At 47.2% G+C, this 19,298-nt stretch overlaps 1 protein-coding gene across 1 annotated transcript in view; it reads right to left on the minus strand.

Annotated features, from left to right (window-relative positions):
• The window catches only part of NLE1 (notchless homolog 1), a 57,192-nt gene extending 42,024 nt beyond the window's left edge, over window positions 1–15,168 (minus strand). Inside the window, exon 1 of the mRNA XM_044285612.1 lies at window positions 14,952–15,168. Coding sequence (XP_044141547.1) covers window positions 14,952–15,168 — 217 coding nt within the window. The remainder of the gene's footprint in view (window positions 1–14,951) is intronic.
• Window positions 15,169–19,298: the final 4,130 nt, after the last annotated feature.

A 19,298-nucleotide genomic window follows, 5' to 3' on the forward strand; every position in this document is an offset into this window, starting at 1 on the left:
TGATCACCCCCCTGTCATTGATAACCCCCCTGTAAGGCTCCATTCAGACGTCCGCATGCGTTTTGTGGATCCGATCCATGTATCCATGGATCCGTAAAAAATCATGCGGATGTCTCAATGGAGCCTTACAGGGGGGGTGATCAGTGACAGGGGGGTGATTACCCTGATTACCCTGATCACCCCCTGTCATTGATAACCCCCCTGTAAGGCTCCATTCAGATGTCCGCATGCGTTCTGTGGATCCGATACATGTATCCATGGATCCGTAAAAAGTCATGCGGATGTCTGAATGGAGCCTTACAGGGGGGGTGATCAATGACAGGGGGGTGATCAGGGAGTCTATATGGGTGATCACCCCCCTGTCATTGATCACCCCCCTGTCATTGATCACCCCCCCCCCCCCTGGTAAGGCTCCATTCAGACATTTTTTTTGGCACAAGTTAGCGGAAATTTTTTGTTTGTTTTTGTTTTTTCTTACTAAGTCTCATATTCCACTAACTTGTGTCAAAAAATAAAATCTCACATGGACGCACCATACCCCTCACGGAATCCAAATGCGTAAACATTTTTAGACATTTATATTCCAGACTTCTTCTCACGCTTTAGGGCCCCTAAAAAGCCAGGGCAGTATAAATACCCCACATGTGACCCCATTTCGGAAAGAAGACACCCCAAGGTATTCCGTGAGGGGCATATTGAGTCCATGAAAGATTGAAATTTTTGTCCTAAGTTAGCGGAAAGTGAGACTTTGTGAGAAAAAAACAAAAAAAAATCAATATCCGCTAACTTATGCAAAAAAATAAAAAATTCTAGGAACTCGCCATGCCCCTCATTGAATACCTTGGGGTGTCTTCTTTCCAAAGTGGGGTCACATGTGGGGTATTTATACTGCCCTGGCTTTTTAGGGGCCCGAAAGTGTGAGAAGAAGTCTGGGATCCAAATGTCTAAAAATGCCCTCCTAAAAGGAATTTGGTCCCCTTTGCGCATCTAGGCTGCAAAAAAGTGTCACACATGTGGTATCGCCGTACTCAGGAGAAGTTGGGGAATGTGTTTTGGGGTGTCATTTTACATATACCCATGCTGGGTGAGAAAAATATCTTGGTCAAATGCCAACTTTGTATAAAAAATGGGAAAAGTTGTCTTTTGCCAAGATATTTCTCTCACCCAGCATGGGTATATGTAAAATGACACCCCAAAACACATTGCCCAACTTCTCCTGAGTACGGCGATACCAGATGTGTCACACTTTTTTGATGCCAAGGTGGGCAAAGGGGCACCTTTCGGATTTCACCGGCCATTTTTTACACATTTTGATTGCAAGGTACTTCTTACACATTTGGGCCCCTAAATTGCCAGGGCAGTATAACTACGCCACAAGTGACCCCATTTTGGAAAGAAGACACCCCAAGGTATTCCGTGAGGGGCACGGCGAGTTCCTAGAATTTTTTATTTTTTGTCACAAGTTAGCGGAAAATGATGATTTTTCTTTTTTCCTTACAAAGTCTCATATTCCACTAACTTGCGACAAAAAATAAAAAATTCTAGGAACTCGCCATGCCCCTCACGGAATACCTTGGGGTGTCTTCTTTCCAAAATGGGGTCACTTGTGGCGTAGTTATACTGCCCTGGCAATTTAGGGGCCCAAATGTGTGAGAAGAACTTTGCAATCAAAATGTGTAAAAAATGCCCTGCAAAATCCGAAAGGTGCACTTTGGAATATGTGCCCCTTTGCCCACCTTGGCAGCAAAAAAGTGTCACACATCTGGTATCGCCGTACTCAGGAGAAGTTGGGGAATGTGTTTTGGGGTGTCATTTTACATATACCCATGCTGGGTGAGAAAAATATCTTGGTCAAATGCCAACTTTGTATAAAAAAATGGGAAAAGTTGTCTTTTGCCAAGATATTTCTCTCACCCAGCATGGGTATATGTAAAATGATACCCCAAAACACATTCCCCAACTTCTCCTGAGTACGGCGATACCAGATGTGTGACACTTTTTTGATGCCAAGGTGGGCAAAGGGGCACATATTCCAAAGTGCACCTTTCGGATTTCACCGGCCATTTTTTACACATTTTGATTGCAAAGTACTTCTCACACATTTGGGCCCCTAAATTGCCAGGGCAGTATAACTACGCCACAAGTGACCCCATTTTGGAAAGAAGACACCCCAAGGTATTCCGTGAGGGGCATGGCGAGTTCCTAGAATTTTTTATTTTTTGTCGCAAGTTAGTGGAATATGAGACTTTGTAAGGAAAAAAGATAAAAAAAAAAAAATCATCATTTTCCGCTAACTTGTGACAAAAATAAAAAATTCTAGGAACTCGCCATGCCCCTCACGGAATACCTTGGGGTGTCTTCTTTCCAAAATGGGGTCACTTGTGGCGTAGTTATACTGCCCTGGCAATTTAGGGGCCCAAATGTGTGAGAAGTACCTTGCAATCAAAATGTGTAAAAAATGGCCTGCAAAATCTGAAAGGTGCACTTTGGAATATGTGCCCCTTTGCCCACCTTGGCAGCAAAAAAGTGTCACACATGTGGTATCGCCGTACTCAGGAGAAGTTGGGGAATGTGTTTTGGGGTGTCATTTTACATATACCCATGCTGGGTGAGAGAAATATCTTGGCAAAAGACAACTTTTCCCATTTTTTTATACAAAGTTGGCATTTGACCAAGATATTTTTCTCACCCAGCATGGGTATATGTAAAATGACACCCCAAAACACATTCCCCAACTTCTCCTGAGTACGGCGATACCAGATGTGTCACACTTTTTTGCTGCCAAGGTGGGCAAAGGGGCACATATTCCAAAGTGCACCTTTTGGATTTCACCGGTCATTTTTTACACATTTTGATTGCAAAGTTCTTCTCACACATTTGGGCCCCTAAATTGCCAGGGCAGTATAACTACCCCACAAGTGACCCCATTTTGGAAAGAAGACACCCCAAGGTATTCCGTGAGGGGCATGGCAAGTTTTTAGAATTTTTTATTTTTTGTCGCAAGTTAGTGGAATATGAGACTTTGTAAGAAAAAATAAAAAAAATAAAATCATCATCATTTTCCGCTAACTTGTGACAAAAAATAAAAGTTCTATGAACTCACTATGCCCATCAGCGAATACCTTAGGGTGTCTACTTTCCGAAATGGGGTCATTTGTGGGGGTTTTCTACTGTTTGGGCATTGTAGAACCTCAGGAATCATGACAGGTGCTCAGAAAGTCAGAGCTGTTTCAAAAAGCGGAAATTCACATTTTTGTACCATAGTTTGCAAATGCTATAACTTTTACCCAAACCATTTTTTTTTTGCCCAAACATTTTTTTTTATCAAAGACATGTAGAACAATAAATTTGGCGAAAAATGTATATATGGATGTCGTTTTTTTTGCAAAATTTTACAGCTGAAAGTGAAAAATGTCATTTTTTTGCAAAAAAATCGTTAAATTTCGATTAATAACAAAAAAAGTAAAAATGTCAGCGGCAATGAAATACCACCAAATGAAAGCTCTATTAGTGAGAAGAAAAGGAGGTAAAATTCATTTGGGTGGTAAGTTGCATGACCGAGCAATAAACCGCTAAAGTTGTGGAGTGCCGATTTGTAAAAAAGGGCCTGGTCACTAGGGGGGTATAAACCTGTGGTCCTTAAGTGGTTAAAAAGAGCTATATTTATTTTTATTTTTCTGTCTATGTAGCCTTATGAGGGTTTGGCTTTTGTAGGACAAGTTGCAGTTTTTAATGGCACCATTTTGAGGTACACATAACTTTCATTAACCCTTTCTGCATGGGAGATAGGAAAAAAACAACAATACTAAGTTTTTACATCCTAAATTTTTCATCAATCACAATCAACATGATGAGGTTACTCTCTGGGTCAGTACCGTTACTAAGAATGCCACGTAGGGTGGGTTCACACTAGTGTTAGGGATTCCTGTTATGGCTTTCCATTATAACATGGTTATAACGGAATCCATAAGACGGAAGGACGACGGATCCGTTCCTCTGCCCATAGACTTCTATTAGGACGGAAAGGAAAATGAATGCATTGGGGACCGCAATTTGCACTCCCCAATGCACGGGCATCATGTTCAACTTGAATGGGTCCGTGATCCGTCCTACTACATGGTGACCTGAGGAACGTGACTTTCTTCACGCATGTGCCTCAAAAGGTGCGGTCTATTGCAAGCCCCCCATAAAACCATTCCCCATCCCTCCAAGCCAGTAGACCCTGTGAGGGTCAGGGACAGGTTGCCCACTTCAGCCAAAGCCAAGGAAGAGCTTGTTGTTGCTCTGGCTTCCACCTCAGGTGTTAGCCAAGAGCCTTAGGGTCCTTCTTCTTCTTGGACCGATGAGCTGACAGTTTATCAGGAACGAAGCAGATGCTCCCGATAATCATCAGCATTTACATCCCTCGCCGTATGGGGACAAGAGAGCAATACAGCGACCGCTGGTCCCCATAGAAAGTCATTGTTCCAGTGCAGTAGATCATTGTTTATACTCCACGATCTGCTGAGCAGGAACGATGATTTCTGGTGCTGCCGGAACGACGGAATCACCTGACGATGATCGCTAGCAGCTTATTGGGAATGGGCATTTATAGAAACACTCTTACCTGATAATCTGATAGATCACTGTATTGAATAAAAGGACCCTTAGTCAAGGTGTGGCTCCCCCCCCCCAGAGGCGAAAGACAAGGGGTTGAGGGGGGCGAGGAACCTAATGGCCATACACGCCCATCCCCTGACCTCAGGGGATAACCCATAAGGGTGCCGGACCCTGCAAGTCCTTGTGATGGACAATGTGAAAAGTTAACACACAGTGAAACAAAATAAATAAATAAAGTGTGCCTTATAAAAAAAATTATCATCTTGCCCAGCCTGAAGGCCCGAGCAAAGAGAGGTGAGTACGCTTCGAATGCGGGAAAGTGAAGGGAGTCCAAATGTGCCATCAATGGACTCCAACCTCCAGGTCACCACTCCTGGAGCACTTCTCCACCTCGGGCTTTTAAAAGGCCATTCAAGTGGCTGTAAACGGGCTGTGTCTGCTGGAGCAGGAGTTCCGGAATTTCAGTGGCTGTGCTCTAACTCATAGAGAAGGGCCCAACACCTCTCACATTGAGGTGCTCCACAACCTGAGGAACATGATCGGATGAGTACAGGATAGATGAGGATTCCCTGGATTTCTCTTCCATCCCAAGAAAATATCTGGAGCGAATACCAGTCACGCTTCAGTGTGGGAGGGAAACACCACACCGAGCATAGGAGGGAAGGGGGAAACAGGGAATCAGGCCTCAGAACTAGGGAAGGAAGATGGACACCTCCTAGTGAAACCCTAACCAAAATATTAGGGATAGGGCACATGGAGAAAAAAGGGGATGGCTGTCTCTACTCACTTGTCCCCGAGTGCTCCCATAATGATGCCATGTAGACCCGGCCTCTCCTGTGGAACATCGCAGGTGGTGTGATGATGTCACCACGCTGTCTACGTCACCATTGATACCCTTTTTCTGCTGACGCTGCTGTATGCTCAATTGTATCTCGGTCCAGTGGAAGCAGATACAATTGAGTGCAGGGTCCGCAGTCAGAAAACGGCGGCCCTAAACATCTACCGCTCCTGCTGGAGCCCCTTCAAACACATGATCAGCCAGGATGCCGAGAGTCAGACCGCCACCGACCTAATACTGATGGCCGATCCTCAGGACAGCGGTAATAATAGTCTTTCATTGGCTTATAACGTTACACTTAACCCAGCTGGTATAAATACAGGGGGTCGGTGGCAGTATTAACCCTTTAAATAAGATATGCATCCCAAGTGGATCCATTCTGTGTGGATGTGCCCAAAACATATGTGACTACATGTGTCAGCCTAGTGAATGACTACTACTCCCCACAGGCAGCGTGTAAAGAGGCGCAGGCGAGTTGCGGGTATAAATGGCGCAGACACAATGCAGGAGCAGAGGACGTGGCAGGAAATCAATACGGTCTCGCTCCTGCGGCAGGGGTTCAGTCAGCAGTATGGGGTGCGCCACAGTCTTATCTTCCTATAGGGAGGTATGTACTGAGCTCCCCCTGGTGGTGGCTGCAGGCAGCCGGACGTTTTCAGCTAAATTTAATGATTACAAATAGGGAGCAATATTCAGACCCCCCCCTTGTGGAAAGCCCAAGGGGAGAAAAAAAATCTGTGTCACGTGTAGCCCACCATGGCAATATATATTTATACACTAAGCCAAGCCTATTACTCCACCCAGTGGCAGCACTGTAAGAATGCATCATTTATGCCTCTTTATAGTATGATGTACCCTTAGTACTCCTCAAAAAGTATAAGGCCTCCATAAGTGCCCCCTATACAGTATAACACCCCCATAAGTGCACTCCACACAGTGTGAGGCCCCTTAAGTGCCCCCTATAAATTGTGTGACACCCCCAAAAGTGCACTCCACACATTATGAGGCCCCCTAAGTGCCCCATGCATTCATAACTTTGAAATAAACCCATCCAATGTTCCCACAAGGAGCGGTGCAGAGCAGTACTGCTCTTCTCCGGTCTACGTCATGTGTGGCCCAGCACAGCAGGTTCGGTGATGTCACTGTATCGGGCCCGCCTGCGCTGAACCACTGGCAGCAGCTAAATGGTGGAGCAGGAGGAAGCTGATGGTTCCTTCTTCACCGCTGTGTCCAGAGGATCCACATACAGATGAAGTCAGAATATGCCTCAGCTCTCAGGGACCGGAAGACAGAGAGCGAAATTAGGGACAGTCCTGCTGGATCTGGAATGGTCGGAAGGCAAGGTCATAGTGTTTATAGGGACACTGTGCTGACACTAATGAGGGGGGTCATGCTAACAGTGCTCTTAATGGAGGCACTATGGCTGTTTTTGGGGTGTGGCTGTTACTCCTGGTTGGGGTCTCCTTGTACCATGTGCATAGACCTGAACTGCATAAATAAAAAGGAACCAAAGAACTTAGAAAACCCAGAAAGATTTTATTAACTAAGTTCATTAATAATATAGAAATGCTGGAGATGTTAGTGGAGCTCTGCATCATGGATATCTGGCGGGATGGTGGTCCTCTGCATCATGGATATCTGGCAGGATGGTGGTCCTCTGCATTATGGATATCTGGCAGGATGGTGGTCCTCTGCATCATGGATATCTGGCGGGATGGTGGTCCTCTGCATCATGTATATCTGACGGGATGGCGGTCCTCTGCTTCATGTATATCTGACGGGATGGCGGTCCTCTGCATCATAGATATCTGGCGGGATGGCGGTCCTCTGCATCATGGATATCTGTCAGGATGGCGGTAATCTGCATCATGGATATCTGACAGGATGGCGGTCCTCTGCATCATAGATATCTGACAGGATGGTGGTCCTCTGCATCATAAATATCTGGCAGGATGGTGGTCCTCAGCATCATAGATATCTAGCAGGATGGTGGTCCTCTGCATCATAGATTTCTAGCAGGATGGTGGTCCTCTGCATCATAGATATCTAGCAGGATGGTGGTCCTCTGCATCATTGATATCTAGCAGGATGGTGGTCCTCTGCATCATTGATATCTGGCAGGATGGTGGTCCTATGCATCATGGATATCTGGCAGGATGGTGGTCCTCTGCATCATAGATATCTAGCAGGATGGTGGTCCTATGCATCATAGATATCTAGCAGGATGGTGGTGCTCTGCATCATAGATATCTAGCAGGATGGCGGTCCTCTGCATCATGGATATCTGGCAGGATGGCGGTCCTCTGCATCATAGATATCTAGCAGGATAGCGGTCCTCTGCATCATAGATATCTAGCAGGATGGTGGTCCTCTGCGTCATAGATATCTAGCAGGATGGTGGTCCTCTGCATCATAGATATCAGGCAGGATGGTGGTCCTCTGCATCATGGATATCTGGCAGGATGGTGGTCCTCTGCATCATGGATATCTGGCATGATGGTGGTCCTCTGCATCATAGATATCTGGCAGGATGGTGTTACTCTGCATCATAGATATCTGGCAGGATGGTGGTCCTCTGCATCATAGATATCTGGCAGGATGGTGGTCCTCTGCATCATAGATATCAGGCAGGATGGTGGTCCTCTGCATCATGGATATCTGGCAGGATGGTGGTCCTCTGCATCATGGATATCTGGCATGATGGTGGTCCTCTGCATCATAGATATCTGGCAGGATGGTGTTACTCTGCATCATAGATATCTGGCAGGATGGTGGTCCTCTGCATCATAGATATCAGGCAGGATGGTGGTCCTCTGCATCATGGATATCTGGCAGGATGGTGGTCCTCTGCATCATGGATATCTGGCATGATGGTGGTCCTCTGCATCATAGATATCTGGCAGGATGGTGTTACTCTGCATCATAGATATCTGGCAGGATGGTGGTCCTCTGCATCATAGATATCTGGCAGGATGGTGGTCCTCTGCATCATAGATATCTAGAAGGATGGTGGTCCTCTGCATCATGGATATCTGGCAGGATGGTGGTCCTCTGCTTCATAGATATCTAGCAGGATGGTGGTCCTCTGCATCATAGATATCTAGCAGGATGGTGGTCCTCTGCATCATAGATATCTAGCAGGATGGTGGTCCTCTGCATCATAGATATCTAGCAGGATGGTGGTCCTCTGCATCATAGATATCTAGCAGGACGGTGGTCCTATGCATCATAGATATCTAGCAGGATGGTGGTTCTATGCATCATAGATATCTAGCAGGATGGTGGTCTTCTGCATCAAAGATATCTGGCAGGATGGTGGTCCTCTGCATCATAGATATCTAGCAGGATGGTGGTCCTCTGCATCATAGATATCTAGCAGGATGGTGGTCCTCTGCATCATAGATATCTAGCAGGATGGTGATCCTCTGCATCATAGATATCAGTCAGGATGGTGGTGTTCTGCATCATGGATATCTGGCAGGATGGTGGTCCTCTGCATCATAGATATCTGGCAGGATGGTGGTCCTCTGCATCATAGATATCTGGCAGGATGGTGGTCCTCTGCATCATAGATATCTGGCAGGATGGTGTTACTCTGCATCATAGATATCTGGCAGGATGGTGGTCCTCTGCATCATAGATATCTGGCAGGATGGTGGTCCTCTGCATCATAGATATCTAGCAGGATGGTGGTTCTATGCATCATAGATATCTAGCAGGATGGTGGTCTTCTGCATCAAAGATATCTGGCAGGATGGTGGTCCTCTGCATCATAGATATCTAGCAGGATGGTGGTCCTCTGCATCATAGATATCTAGCAGGATGGTGGTCCTCTGCATCATAGATATCTAGCAGGATGGTGATCCTCTGCATCATAGATATCAGGCAGGATGGTGGTCCTCTGCATCATGGATATCTGGCAGGATGGTGGTGCAGTGTCCCAGGGGGTCAGTAGTGTATGCTGGGCTTTGTAGTGCAGATTGACCACTAACCTGGGATCCACTGTCGTCTTCAATTGGGGCAAATACTGGAACAGGCAGGTATTTCAAAGTTCGTGACGCCAGTGTCAATTAAACGGTGACACCCCGTGTAGGATATTGTAGAAGAACGAAGCAAGCACAGGATAGCCAACAAAAACTGGAACTTTACTGAATATCAGTTATAATCATACATAGACGCAGTTGGAAGCGCAGTTCCATGAAAGACAGTTGGTTTTCCATAAGAATACAGGTGGTTCTTGGGAGTACAGAATGGCCGGTCTTAGCAATGTATAATACAGAGTGTTGATTGCAGGAGATGCAGTACAGGCGGCTTGCACACTATTCCTGACTGGTCCTGACACATGTGACTTTATCTCCAAGGTCTAATGCCCTTTATCTGGCGTACCCTTGAAACTGTCCTTATCTAGTACCTCCTCTGTTATCTTGAGTACCTCTTGCTTTATCTGATCGGCCTCTGTGGTATTCTGTGTCTTGGGTGGTGACTTGCTTATGCTGCTTCAGCTAAACGGATGATGACTCAGGAGGGGAACCTTTTCCTTGGATCCGGAACCCGGTTACAGGGCCTTTACTTCCCTCTCCTGGTCGGCAGGCTTGGGGCCTGCTCTGCTCTCACAGGCCCATAGCCTGGCTTTCACTCAGACACAGGATCATTTCTGACCTCTGCTCCCACTGTCTGAACACACTGCTGTTACTTCCTGACTGGGCCTTATATAACCTAGGGTTCCCTAGCTCCCTCTAGTGACTCAGAGCTGGAATGACACCCTAGCCGGCCTGCACACGCACGTTTCACAGTAACAGGAAAATACATAGCAGTACATTGACAAGATATTCTATACCAACCTCCCCATAAATACAGGGGGAACGACAATACCCAAGTGACCCTTCTGTAGTGACGGGGTATTACTCTCCCGTACACTACATACCCCGCTGCTTTAAGCTGAGTACGACCTCGTACTCCATCAGGGCCCGCCCAACTGGAATCATGACCTGAAATAGAGAAAGACACATGCATACATACATATATGTCAATTACACTCTTATCAGACCCAATTGGCAAAGGTGAAGTCTGGTGACAAGGGGCGTCGTTCTCTTTTTCACAGGATAGTGAGTGGAACGGGGGCGCTGACCTGGCACAGCGGATGTTTAAAGAACCAGGATAGTCCATGACAATAAATAAGTCCATGATAAAATTAACCTCGCAGAGGCTTGCACATAGGAAGTCCATCTCTGGGCACATATACTTGAATAAAAAAAAACGGTTATTAAATACTGTCAGCAGCACATATATAAAATGACAATACAGGACTCTGACAATACCAGGGCCATGTTATCCTGGCAAGTCCTGCTTACCCTTTAAAATAGTGCTGACATAAAAATGTCTTTTCAACCTGAAATGGGGGTAAAAAGGGAAGAACAGTGCAAACTAAGGCACAACTGGGATTATAGCAGCAAACCGGATGTCCCAAACATAACAAGGGCAGCTGGAAGCAGTGGTATACAGTGGCACCATTATTCAGTTAGAATGCCACCGGCCGTGTGTAACTGGCAGCGAGCTTCACCAGCTCTGCCAACTGGAGGGACAACACGGCCATTAAGGAGATGGACATGAGGGCAGGAGTACTCACAAGCGAGTGTCATATTCTTCCTCGGATGACGAGTCGATGTACGGAACCTGCAGCAATTGTTCTGGCAAGGCCGGCCACATCTGGAAACCATCTCCTCTTACAATCTTTAGAGGGGGAGGCTTGTCTTTCATGGCCTCCATTTCGGCCTCCGTCCTCGGAAACGGGAACCACCGCACGCCTCCTGCGCACCCGAGGTCCGCTACCCAATACACCCTCTTACGTTGGGCCTCTAGTTCAGCTTTGGTGCAGGTGGTCGGAGCTACCGGAGGTTCAGGGACAGTGGCCTCTGGGGTAACGGTGGCAGCTGCTGCTTGACGCCGGGCCTCAGCACATTCCTCTGCCCGCCGGCAGCTGTCCTGCCGCTCCTTCTCTTCCACACGTCTCACCGCATCCGGAGGGGGGTATCGTTCCTCCAGCCCCTGCAGCACGATGGGCTCCCAGAAAACGTCGGGACTGAGGTAAGCCTGGCTTTGCAGATGGGTGGTTCGGGCCGGTTCCACTTGCACTCCCTCCGTCTCAACCGGATCTGTCCCCTCTTTCTCAGGGTCCCAGGTTTCAGCCGGCGCCTTCGGACGAGTGACTGCGGTAGCGTAGGGGCCCCGTAGACTTTCGGCGGGGGTGTACTCCACGATCTCTCCCATAGTTAAATTATGGAGATGCTCCGGGAGGTAGTGCCGCTTCACCGACCGCCGGTTCACATAGAAGTCCCGGCCAGTTCCCAACTCCTGGATAAACCCGTAGCCTTTTTCCTTATCAAAGGACACCACGATCCCGCGGCGCCTTTCTAGCTGGGGCTTACCCGGAAAGGAGTCTCCTTGTATGGACTTGGCCATTTCTTCAAACCGCTTTTTCCGGCTGGTGTTCTTTTTAGCCACCGCGGCTCTCAATTCTTCCATAATAGCCGGCCATTCTGCGTGCCGGCGACGGATCGGTGGGGACTGAGGACGAGTGATACTCAAGTCCATGGCCTGGGCCCAGGGGGTGGCCGTCCAGGCTAGGGGGTCCCACGGCCCCAACTCAGGAAAGTCCGGAGGAGTGGCGCCCCACTCGCACGTGGCATCGAACTCCGGCTCTTCCGCGTACGCCATCTCTTCACTCACTGGGTGCAGAGTCGACACTGACCCCTCCCACACACTGGGCCGGTCTATCTCCATCTGAGGCCCGCCTCCCAGGCGTAACTCTTCAAAGTAGTCAGCCGCGTCGTCACTCCTCAAGGTGGGTGGCGCTCCAGGGCAATCGTCTCCTCCTTCTTCTTGGAAGGTTTCGGCGCCAAATCTTCGCGCCTCCGCACATCCTGATGGCGCAGTAAAAAGCCTCATGGCGTCGGCGGCCATTTTAGATGTCCTGATGCTGCAATTCACTGACAGCAAGCAGGATGATGAAAAGTCCCATAAAACACAGTCCACAAATACGATTTTCTCTCTGGGGGTAGCGCAACACAGCACAGCGCCTCCAATTCCTCCCAGGCACGATTGTAATCCACAGATTTAGAAATAACGGTTACAGTCTTTGCAATATGGTGGTGGAATAGTTAAAGCACACAGTTCACACTTCTCTGCACTTCAGAAGTATGCGTATCCTGTTCGTGACGCCAAAAAGAGCGATGCAGTGTCCCAGGGGGTCAGTAGTGTATGCTGGGCTTTGTAGTGCAGATTGACCACTAACCTGGGATCCACTGTCGTCTTCAATTGGGGCAAATACTGGAACAGGCAGGTATTTCAAAGTTCGTGACGCCAGTGTCAATTAAACGGTGACACGCAGTGTAGGATATTGTAGAAGAACGAAGCAAGCACAGGATAGCCAACAAAAACTGGAACTTTACTGAATATCAGTTATAATCATACATAGACGCAGTTGGAAGCGCAGTTCCATGAAAGACAGTTGGTTTTCCATAAGAATACAGGTGGTTCTTGGGAGTACAGAATGGCCGGTCTTAGCAATGTATAATACAGAGTGTTGATTGTAGGAGATGCAGTACAGGCGGCTTGCACACTATTCCTGACTGGTCCTGACACATGTGACTTTATCTCCAAGGTCTAATGCCCTTTATCTGGCGTACCCTTGAAACTGTCCTTATCTAGTACCTCCTCTGTTATCTTGAGTACCTCTTGCTTTATCTGATCGGCCTCTGTGGTATTCTATGTCTTGGGTGGTGACTTGCTTATGCTGCTTCAGCTAAACGGATGATGACTCAGGAGGGGAACCTTTTCCTTGGATCCGGAACCCGGTTACAGGGCCTTTACTACCCTCTCCTGGTCGGCAGGCTTGGGGCCTGCTCTGCTCTCACAGGCCCATAGCCTGGCTTTCACTCAGACACAGGATCATTTCTGACCTCTGCTCCCACTGTCTGAACACACTGCTGTTACTTCCTGACTGGGCCTTATATAACCTAGGGTTCCCTAGCTCCCTCTAGTGACTCAGAGCTGGAATGACACCCTAGCCGGCCTGCACACGCACGTTTCACAGTAACAGGAAAATACATAGCAGTACATTGACAAGATATTCTATACCAACCTCCCCATAAATACAGGGGGAACGACAATACCCAAGTGACCCTTCTGTAGTGACGGGGTATTACTCTCCCGTACACTACAGTGGTCCTCTGCATCATAGATATCTGGCAGGATGGTGTTACTCTGCATCATAGATTTCTGGCAGGATGGTGGTCCTCTGCATCATAGATATCTGGCAGGATGGTGGTCCTCTGCATCATAGATATCTAGAAGGATGGTGGTCCTCTGCATCATGGATATCTGGCAGGATGGTGGTCCTCTGCTTCATAGATATCTAGCAGGATGGTGGTCCTCTGCATCATAGATATTTAGCAGGATGGTGGTCCTCTGCATCATAGATATCTAGCAGGATGGTGGTCCTCTGCATCATAGATATCTAGCAGGATGGTGGTCCTCTGCATCATAGATATCTAGCAGGATGGTGGTCCTCTGCATCATAGATATCTAGCAGGATGGTGGTCCTCTTCATCATAGATATCTAGCAGGATGGTGGTCCTCTGCATCATAGATATCTGGCAGGATGGTGGTCCTCTGCATCATAGATATAAGGCAGGATGGTGGTCCTCTGCATCATAGATATGTGGCAGGATGGTGGTCCTCTGCATCATGGATATCTGGCAGGATGGTGGTCCTCTGCATCATGGATATCTGGCAGGATGGTGGTCCTCTGCATCATGGATATCTGGCATGATGGTGGTCCTCTGCATCATGGAAATCTGGCAGGATGGTGGTCCTTTGCATCATGGATATCTAGCAGGATGGTGGTCCTCTGAACGATGGTGTTCCTCGGGTATGATTAGGTAATTGAATCAGATCTGTGATCCTGTGCTGTATCCGGTGGTAACACATCTGAATGGACGGTGGTATTTGTGTAATCTTCAGCCCATTCAGGACCCACAAAACAGATGTTCTTAAAGAGATTCTGGTTTATTTCTTCAATGTCGTTTTTGTAGACTTCACTAAAAGGCACAGGAATTGCTTGGTTGAGAAAGTCACTTAGATCATCAGCCGGCAATGTTACTGGGGACTCGCTTCTTCCAGCCTCCAGGTCCGCCCAGTTGATAGATCAAAAAAATGTCTGCTGTGTGGAAGACGCCATACCCGTGGACTAGGAAGGGACACTCGTTGGAAAGCCTTAGGATGTATCTCTCGGTAAGGTGGGACTTTAATGACTTGGATTTTTACTGTATCTTAATTGCCACCTGCTCTCTACGGATGACATCCGTCGACGAGATGACTTTGCCGCACCCACCCTCTCCGAGTATGTGATGGTAGCAAAACTTATCCGCACTTAAAGAGGCGCAAACTCTCTGGAGGCCGGAGCAGGACTGGCTGAGAGCTAGCACAGGTTTCTCATTTTAGATTTTTTTCTTACCCTGTCTGGGTTCTCTGGTTTTGCTACCGTCAAGTTGCTCGCTTGATCTTTTCCTCTTTGGCGGTGATGGACTGGATGGCGTTTTTCCATCTGGTGCTTCTTTTTCGGTCCCGATCCTGGGTCTCTTATGTGGAACTCGCTTTGAATCTTTCTCCTCCTCATTTTCGGCCGCAGCCTCCTCTTTCTTTCTCCCTCTACGTCTTTTCCTGGAGCTCATTGTCAACTATTCCAAAAGACGTTAAAAAACAAAGTCAATTTACATCCAAACTCGCAAATAACACAGAAGTATCGCGCCAGTTTGAAGTATCTGGAAAGACTGAGCTTCAGGAGTCTCGGAACTGTAAAAAGGAACTCTATGATGTCATTGGTGATTGTGATGTCATAGTCTACAGAAGGTTGCCAAGTCCTGGTTTGTGATGTCATCTAATTTGCATATTCAGTGGATGAAGGAGGGCACTTGATTGTGATGTCATGGGATTTGCATATTCAGTGGACAGAGGTCAGCAGTGGCATTGTGATGTCATGAACTCCATCTTGAAGGGAAGGGGAATGTACAAAGTCTGTGCGGATGAGGCAAACCAAGGCCCATCACTAACATATCTGATCTTATTACACTGGTTTCCAATGGGGGCAACATATAGTAACCACATGCCGGCTCACAAGACCCCGACCCTCTGAACTGAGGTGTTGTGAGGGTATTTTACATAATTAATCCCTCCATGACCAGCCTGTTTAGGGCCCTGTTGACCAAGGGATTTTTTAACCGCTTGCCGCCGCGCTAACGCCGAAAGGCGTCATCACGGCGGCTCTCCCAGGTCACACTAACGCCAATAGGCGTCATCTCGCGAGACGCGAGATTTCCTGTGAACGCGCGCACACAGGCGCGCGCGCTCACACAGGCGCGCGCGCTCACAGGAACGGAAGGTAAGCGAGTGGATCTCCAGCATGCCAGCGGCGAATCGCTCGCTGGCAGGCTGGAGATCCGAATTTTTTAACCCCTAACAGGTATATTAGACGCTGTTTTCATAACAGCGTCTAATATACCTCCTACCTGGTCCTCTGGTGGTCCCTTTTGTTAGGATCGACCACCAGAGGACTCAGGTAGGTCAGTACAGTCGCACCAAACACCACACTACACTACACTACACCCCCCCCCCGTCACTTATTAACCCCTTATAAACCCATGATCACCCCATATAAACTCCCTGATCACCCCCCTGTCATTGATCACCGCCCTGTCATTGATCACCCCCCTGTCATTGATCACCCCCCTGTCAGGCTCCGTTCAGACGTCCGTATGATTTTTACGGATCCACGGATACATGGATCGGATCCGCAAAAAGCATACGGACGTCTGAATGGAGCCTTACAGGGGGGTGATCAATGACAGGCGGGTGATCACCCATATACACTCCCTGATCACCCCCTGTCATTGATCACTCCCCTGTAAGGCTCCATTCAGACGTCCGCATGATTTTTACGGATCCATGGATACATGGATCGGATCCGCAAAACACATGCGGACGTCTGAATGGAGCCTTACAGGGGGTGATCAATGACAGGCGGGTGATCACCCATATACACTCCCTGATCACCCCCCTGTCATTGATAACCCCCCTGTAAGGCTCCATTCAGACGTCCGCATGCGTTTTGTGGATCCGATCCATGTATCCATGGATCCGTAAAAAATCATGCGGATGTCTCAATGGAGCCTTACAGGGGGGGTGATCAGTGACAGGGGGGTGATTACCCTGATTACCCTGATCACCCCCTGTCATTGATAACCCCCCTGTAAGGCTCCATTCAGACGTCCGCATGCGTTCTGTGGATCCGATACATGTATCCATGGATCCGTAAAAAGTCATGCGGATGTCTGAATGGAGCCTTACAGGGGGGGTGATCAATGACAGGGGGGTGATCAGGGAGTCTATATGGGTGATCACCCCCCTGTCATTGATCACCCCCCTGTCATTGATCACCCCCCCCCCCCCCCCTGGTAAGGCTCCATTCAGACATTTTTTTTGGCACAAGTTAGCGGAAATTTTTTGTTTGTTTTTGTTTTTTCTTACTAAGTCTCATATTCCACTAACTTGTGTCAAAAAATAAAATCTCACATGGACGCACCATACCCCTCACGGAATCCAAATGCGTAAACATTTTTAGACATTTATATTCCAGACTTCTTCTCACGCTTTAGGGCCCCTAAAAAGCCAGGGCAGTATAAATACCCCACATGTGACCCCATTTCGGAAAGAAGACACCCCAAGGTATTCCGTGAGGGGCATATTGAGTCCATGAAAGATTGAAATTTTTGTCCTAAGTTAGCGGAAAGTGAGACTTTGTGAGAAAAAAACAAAAAAAAATCAATATCCGCTAACTTATGCAAAAAAATAAAAAATTCTAGGAACTCGCCATGCCCCTCATTGAATACCTTGGGGTGTCTTCTTTCCAAAGTGGGGTCACATGTGGGGTATTTATACTGCCCTGGCTTTTTAGGGGCCCGAAAGTGTGAGAAGAAGTCTGGGATCCAAATGTCTAAAAATGCCCTCCTAAAAGGAATTTGGGCCCCTTTGCGCATCTAGGCTGCAAAAAAGTGTCACACATGTGGTATCGCCGTACTCAGGAGAAGTTGGGGAATGTGTTTTGGGGTGTCATTTTACATATACCCATGCTGGGTGAGAAAAATATCTTGGTCAAATGCCAACTTTGTATAAAAAAATGGGAAAAGTTGTCTTTTGCCAAGATATTTCTCTCACCCAGCATGGGTATATGTAAAATGACACCCCAAAACACATTGCCCAACTTCTCCTGAGTACGGCGATACCAGATGTGTCACACTTTTTTGATGCCAAGGTGGGCAAAGGGGCACCTTTCGGATTTCACCGGCCATTTTTTACACATTTTGATTGCAAGGTACTTCTTACACATTTGGGCCCCTAAATTGCCAGGGCAGTATAACTACGCCACAAGTGACCCCATTTTGGAAAGAAGACACCCCAAGGTATTCCGTGAGGGGCACGGCGAGTTCCTAGAATTTTTTATTTTTTGTCACAAGTTAGCGGAAAATGATGATTTTTCTTTTTTCCTTACAAAGTCTCATATTCCACTAACTTGCGACAAAAAATAAAAAATTCTAGGAACTCGCCATGCCCCTCACGGAATACCTTGGGGTGTCTTCTTTCCAAAATGGGGTCACTTGTGGCGTAGTTATACTGCCCTGGCAATTTAGGGGCCCAAATGTGTGAGAAGAACTTTGCAATCAAAATGTGTAAAAAATGCCCTGCAAAATCCGAAAGGTGCACTTTGGAATATGTGCCCCTTTGCCCACCTTGGCAGCAAAAAAGTGTCACACATCTGGTATCGCCGTACTCAGGAGAAGTTGGGGAATGTGTTTTGGGGTGTCATTTTACATATACCCATGCTGGGTGAGAAAAATATCTTGGTCAAATGCCAACTTTGTATAAAAAAATGGGAAAAGTTGTCTTTTGCCAAGATATTTCTCTCACCCAGCATGGGTATATGTAAAATGATACCCCAAAACACATTCCCCAACTTCTCCTGAGTACGGCGATACCAGATATGTGACACTTTTTTGATGCCAAGGTGGGCAAAGGGGCACATATTCCAAAGTGCACCTTTCGGATTTCACCGGCCATTTTTTACACATTTTGATTGCAAAGTACTTCTCACACATTTGGGCCCCTAAATTGCCAGGGCAGTATAACTACGCCACAAGTGACCCCATTTTGGAAAGAAGACACCCCAAGGTATTCCGTGAGGGGCATGGCGAGTTCCTAGAATTTTTTATTTTTTGTCGCAAGTTAGTGGAATATGAGACTTTGTAAGGAAAAAAGATAAAAAAAAAAAAATCATCATTTTCCGCTAACTTGTGACAAAAAATAAAAAATTCTAGGAACTCGCCATGCCCCTCACGGAATACCTTGGGGTGTCTTCTTTCCAAAATGGGGTCACTTGTGGCGTAGTTATACTGCCCTGGCAATTTAGGGGCCCAAATGTGTGAGAAGTACCTTGCAATCAAAATGTGTAAAAAATGGCCTGCAAAATCTGAAAGGTGCACTTTGGAATATGTGCCCCTTTGCCCACCTTGGCAGCAAAAAAGTGTCACACATGTGGTATCGCCGTACTCAGGAGAAGTTGGGGAATGTGTTTTGGGGTGTCATTTTACATATACCCATGCTGGGTGAGAGAAATATCTTGGCAAAAGACAACTTTTCCCATTTTTTTATACAAAGTTGGCATTTGACCAAGATATTTTTCTCACCCAGCATGGGTATATGTAAAATGACACCCCAAAACACATTCCCCAACTTCTCCTGAGTACGGCGA

The sequence above is a fragment of the Bufo gargarizans genome, chromosome 3 (assembly GCF_014858855.1).
Source record: "Bufo gargarizans isolate SCDJY-AF-19 chromosome 3, ASM1485885v1, whole genome shotgun sequence".
Lineage (NCBI taxonomy): Eukaryota > Metazoa > Chordata > Amphibia > Anura > Bufonidae > Bufo > Bufo gargarizans.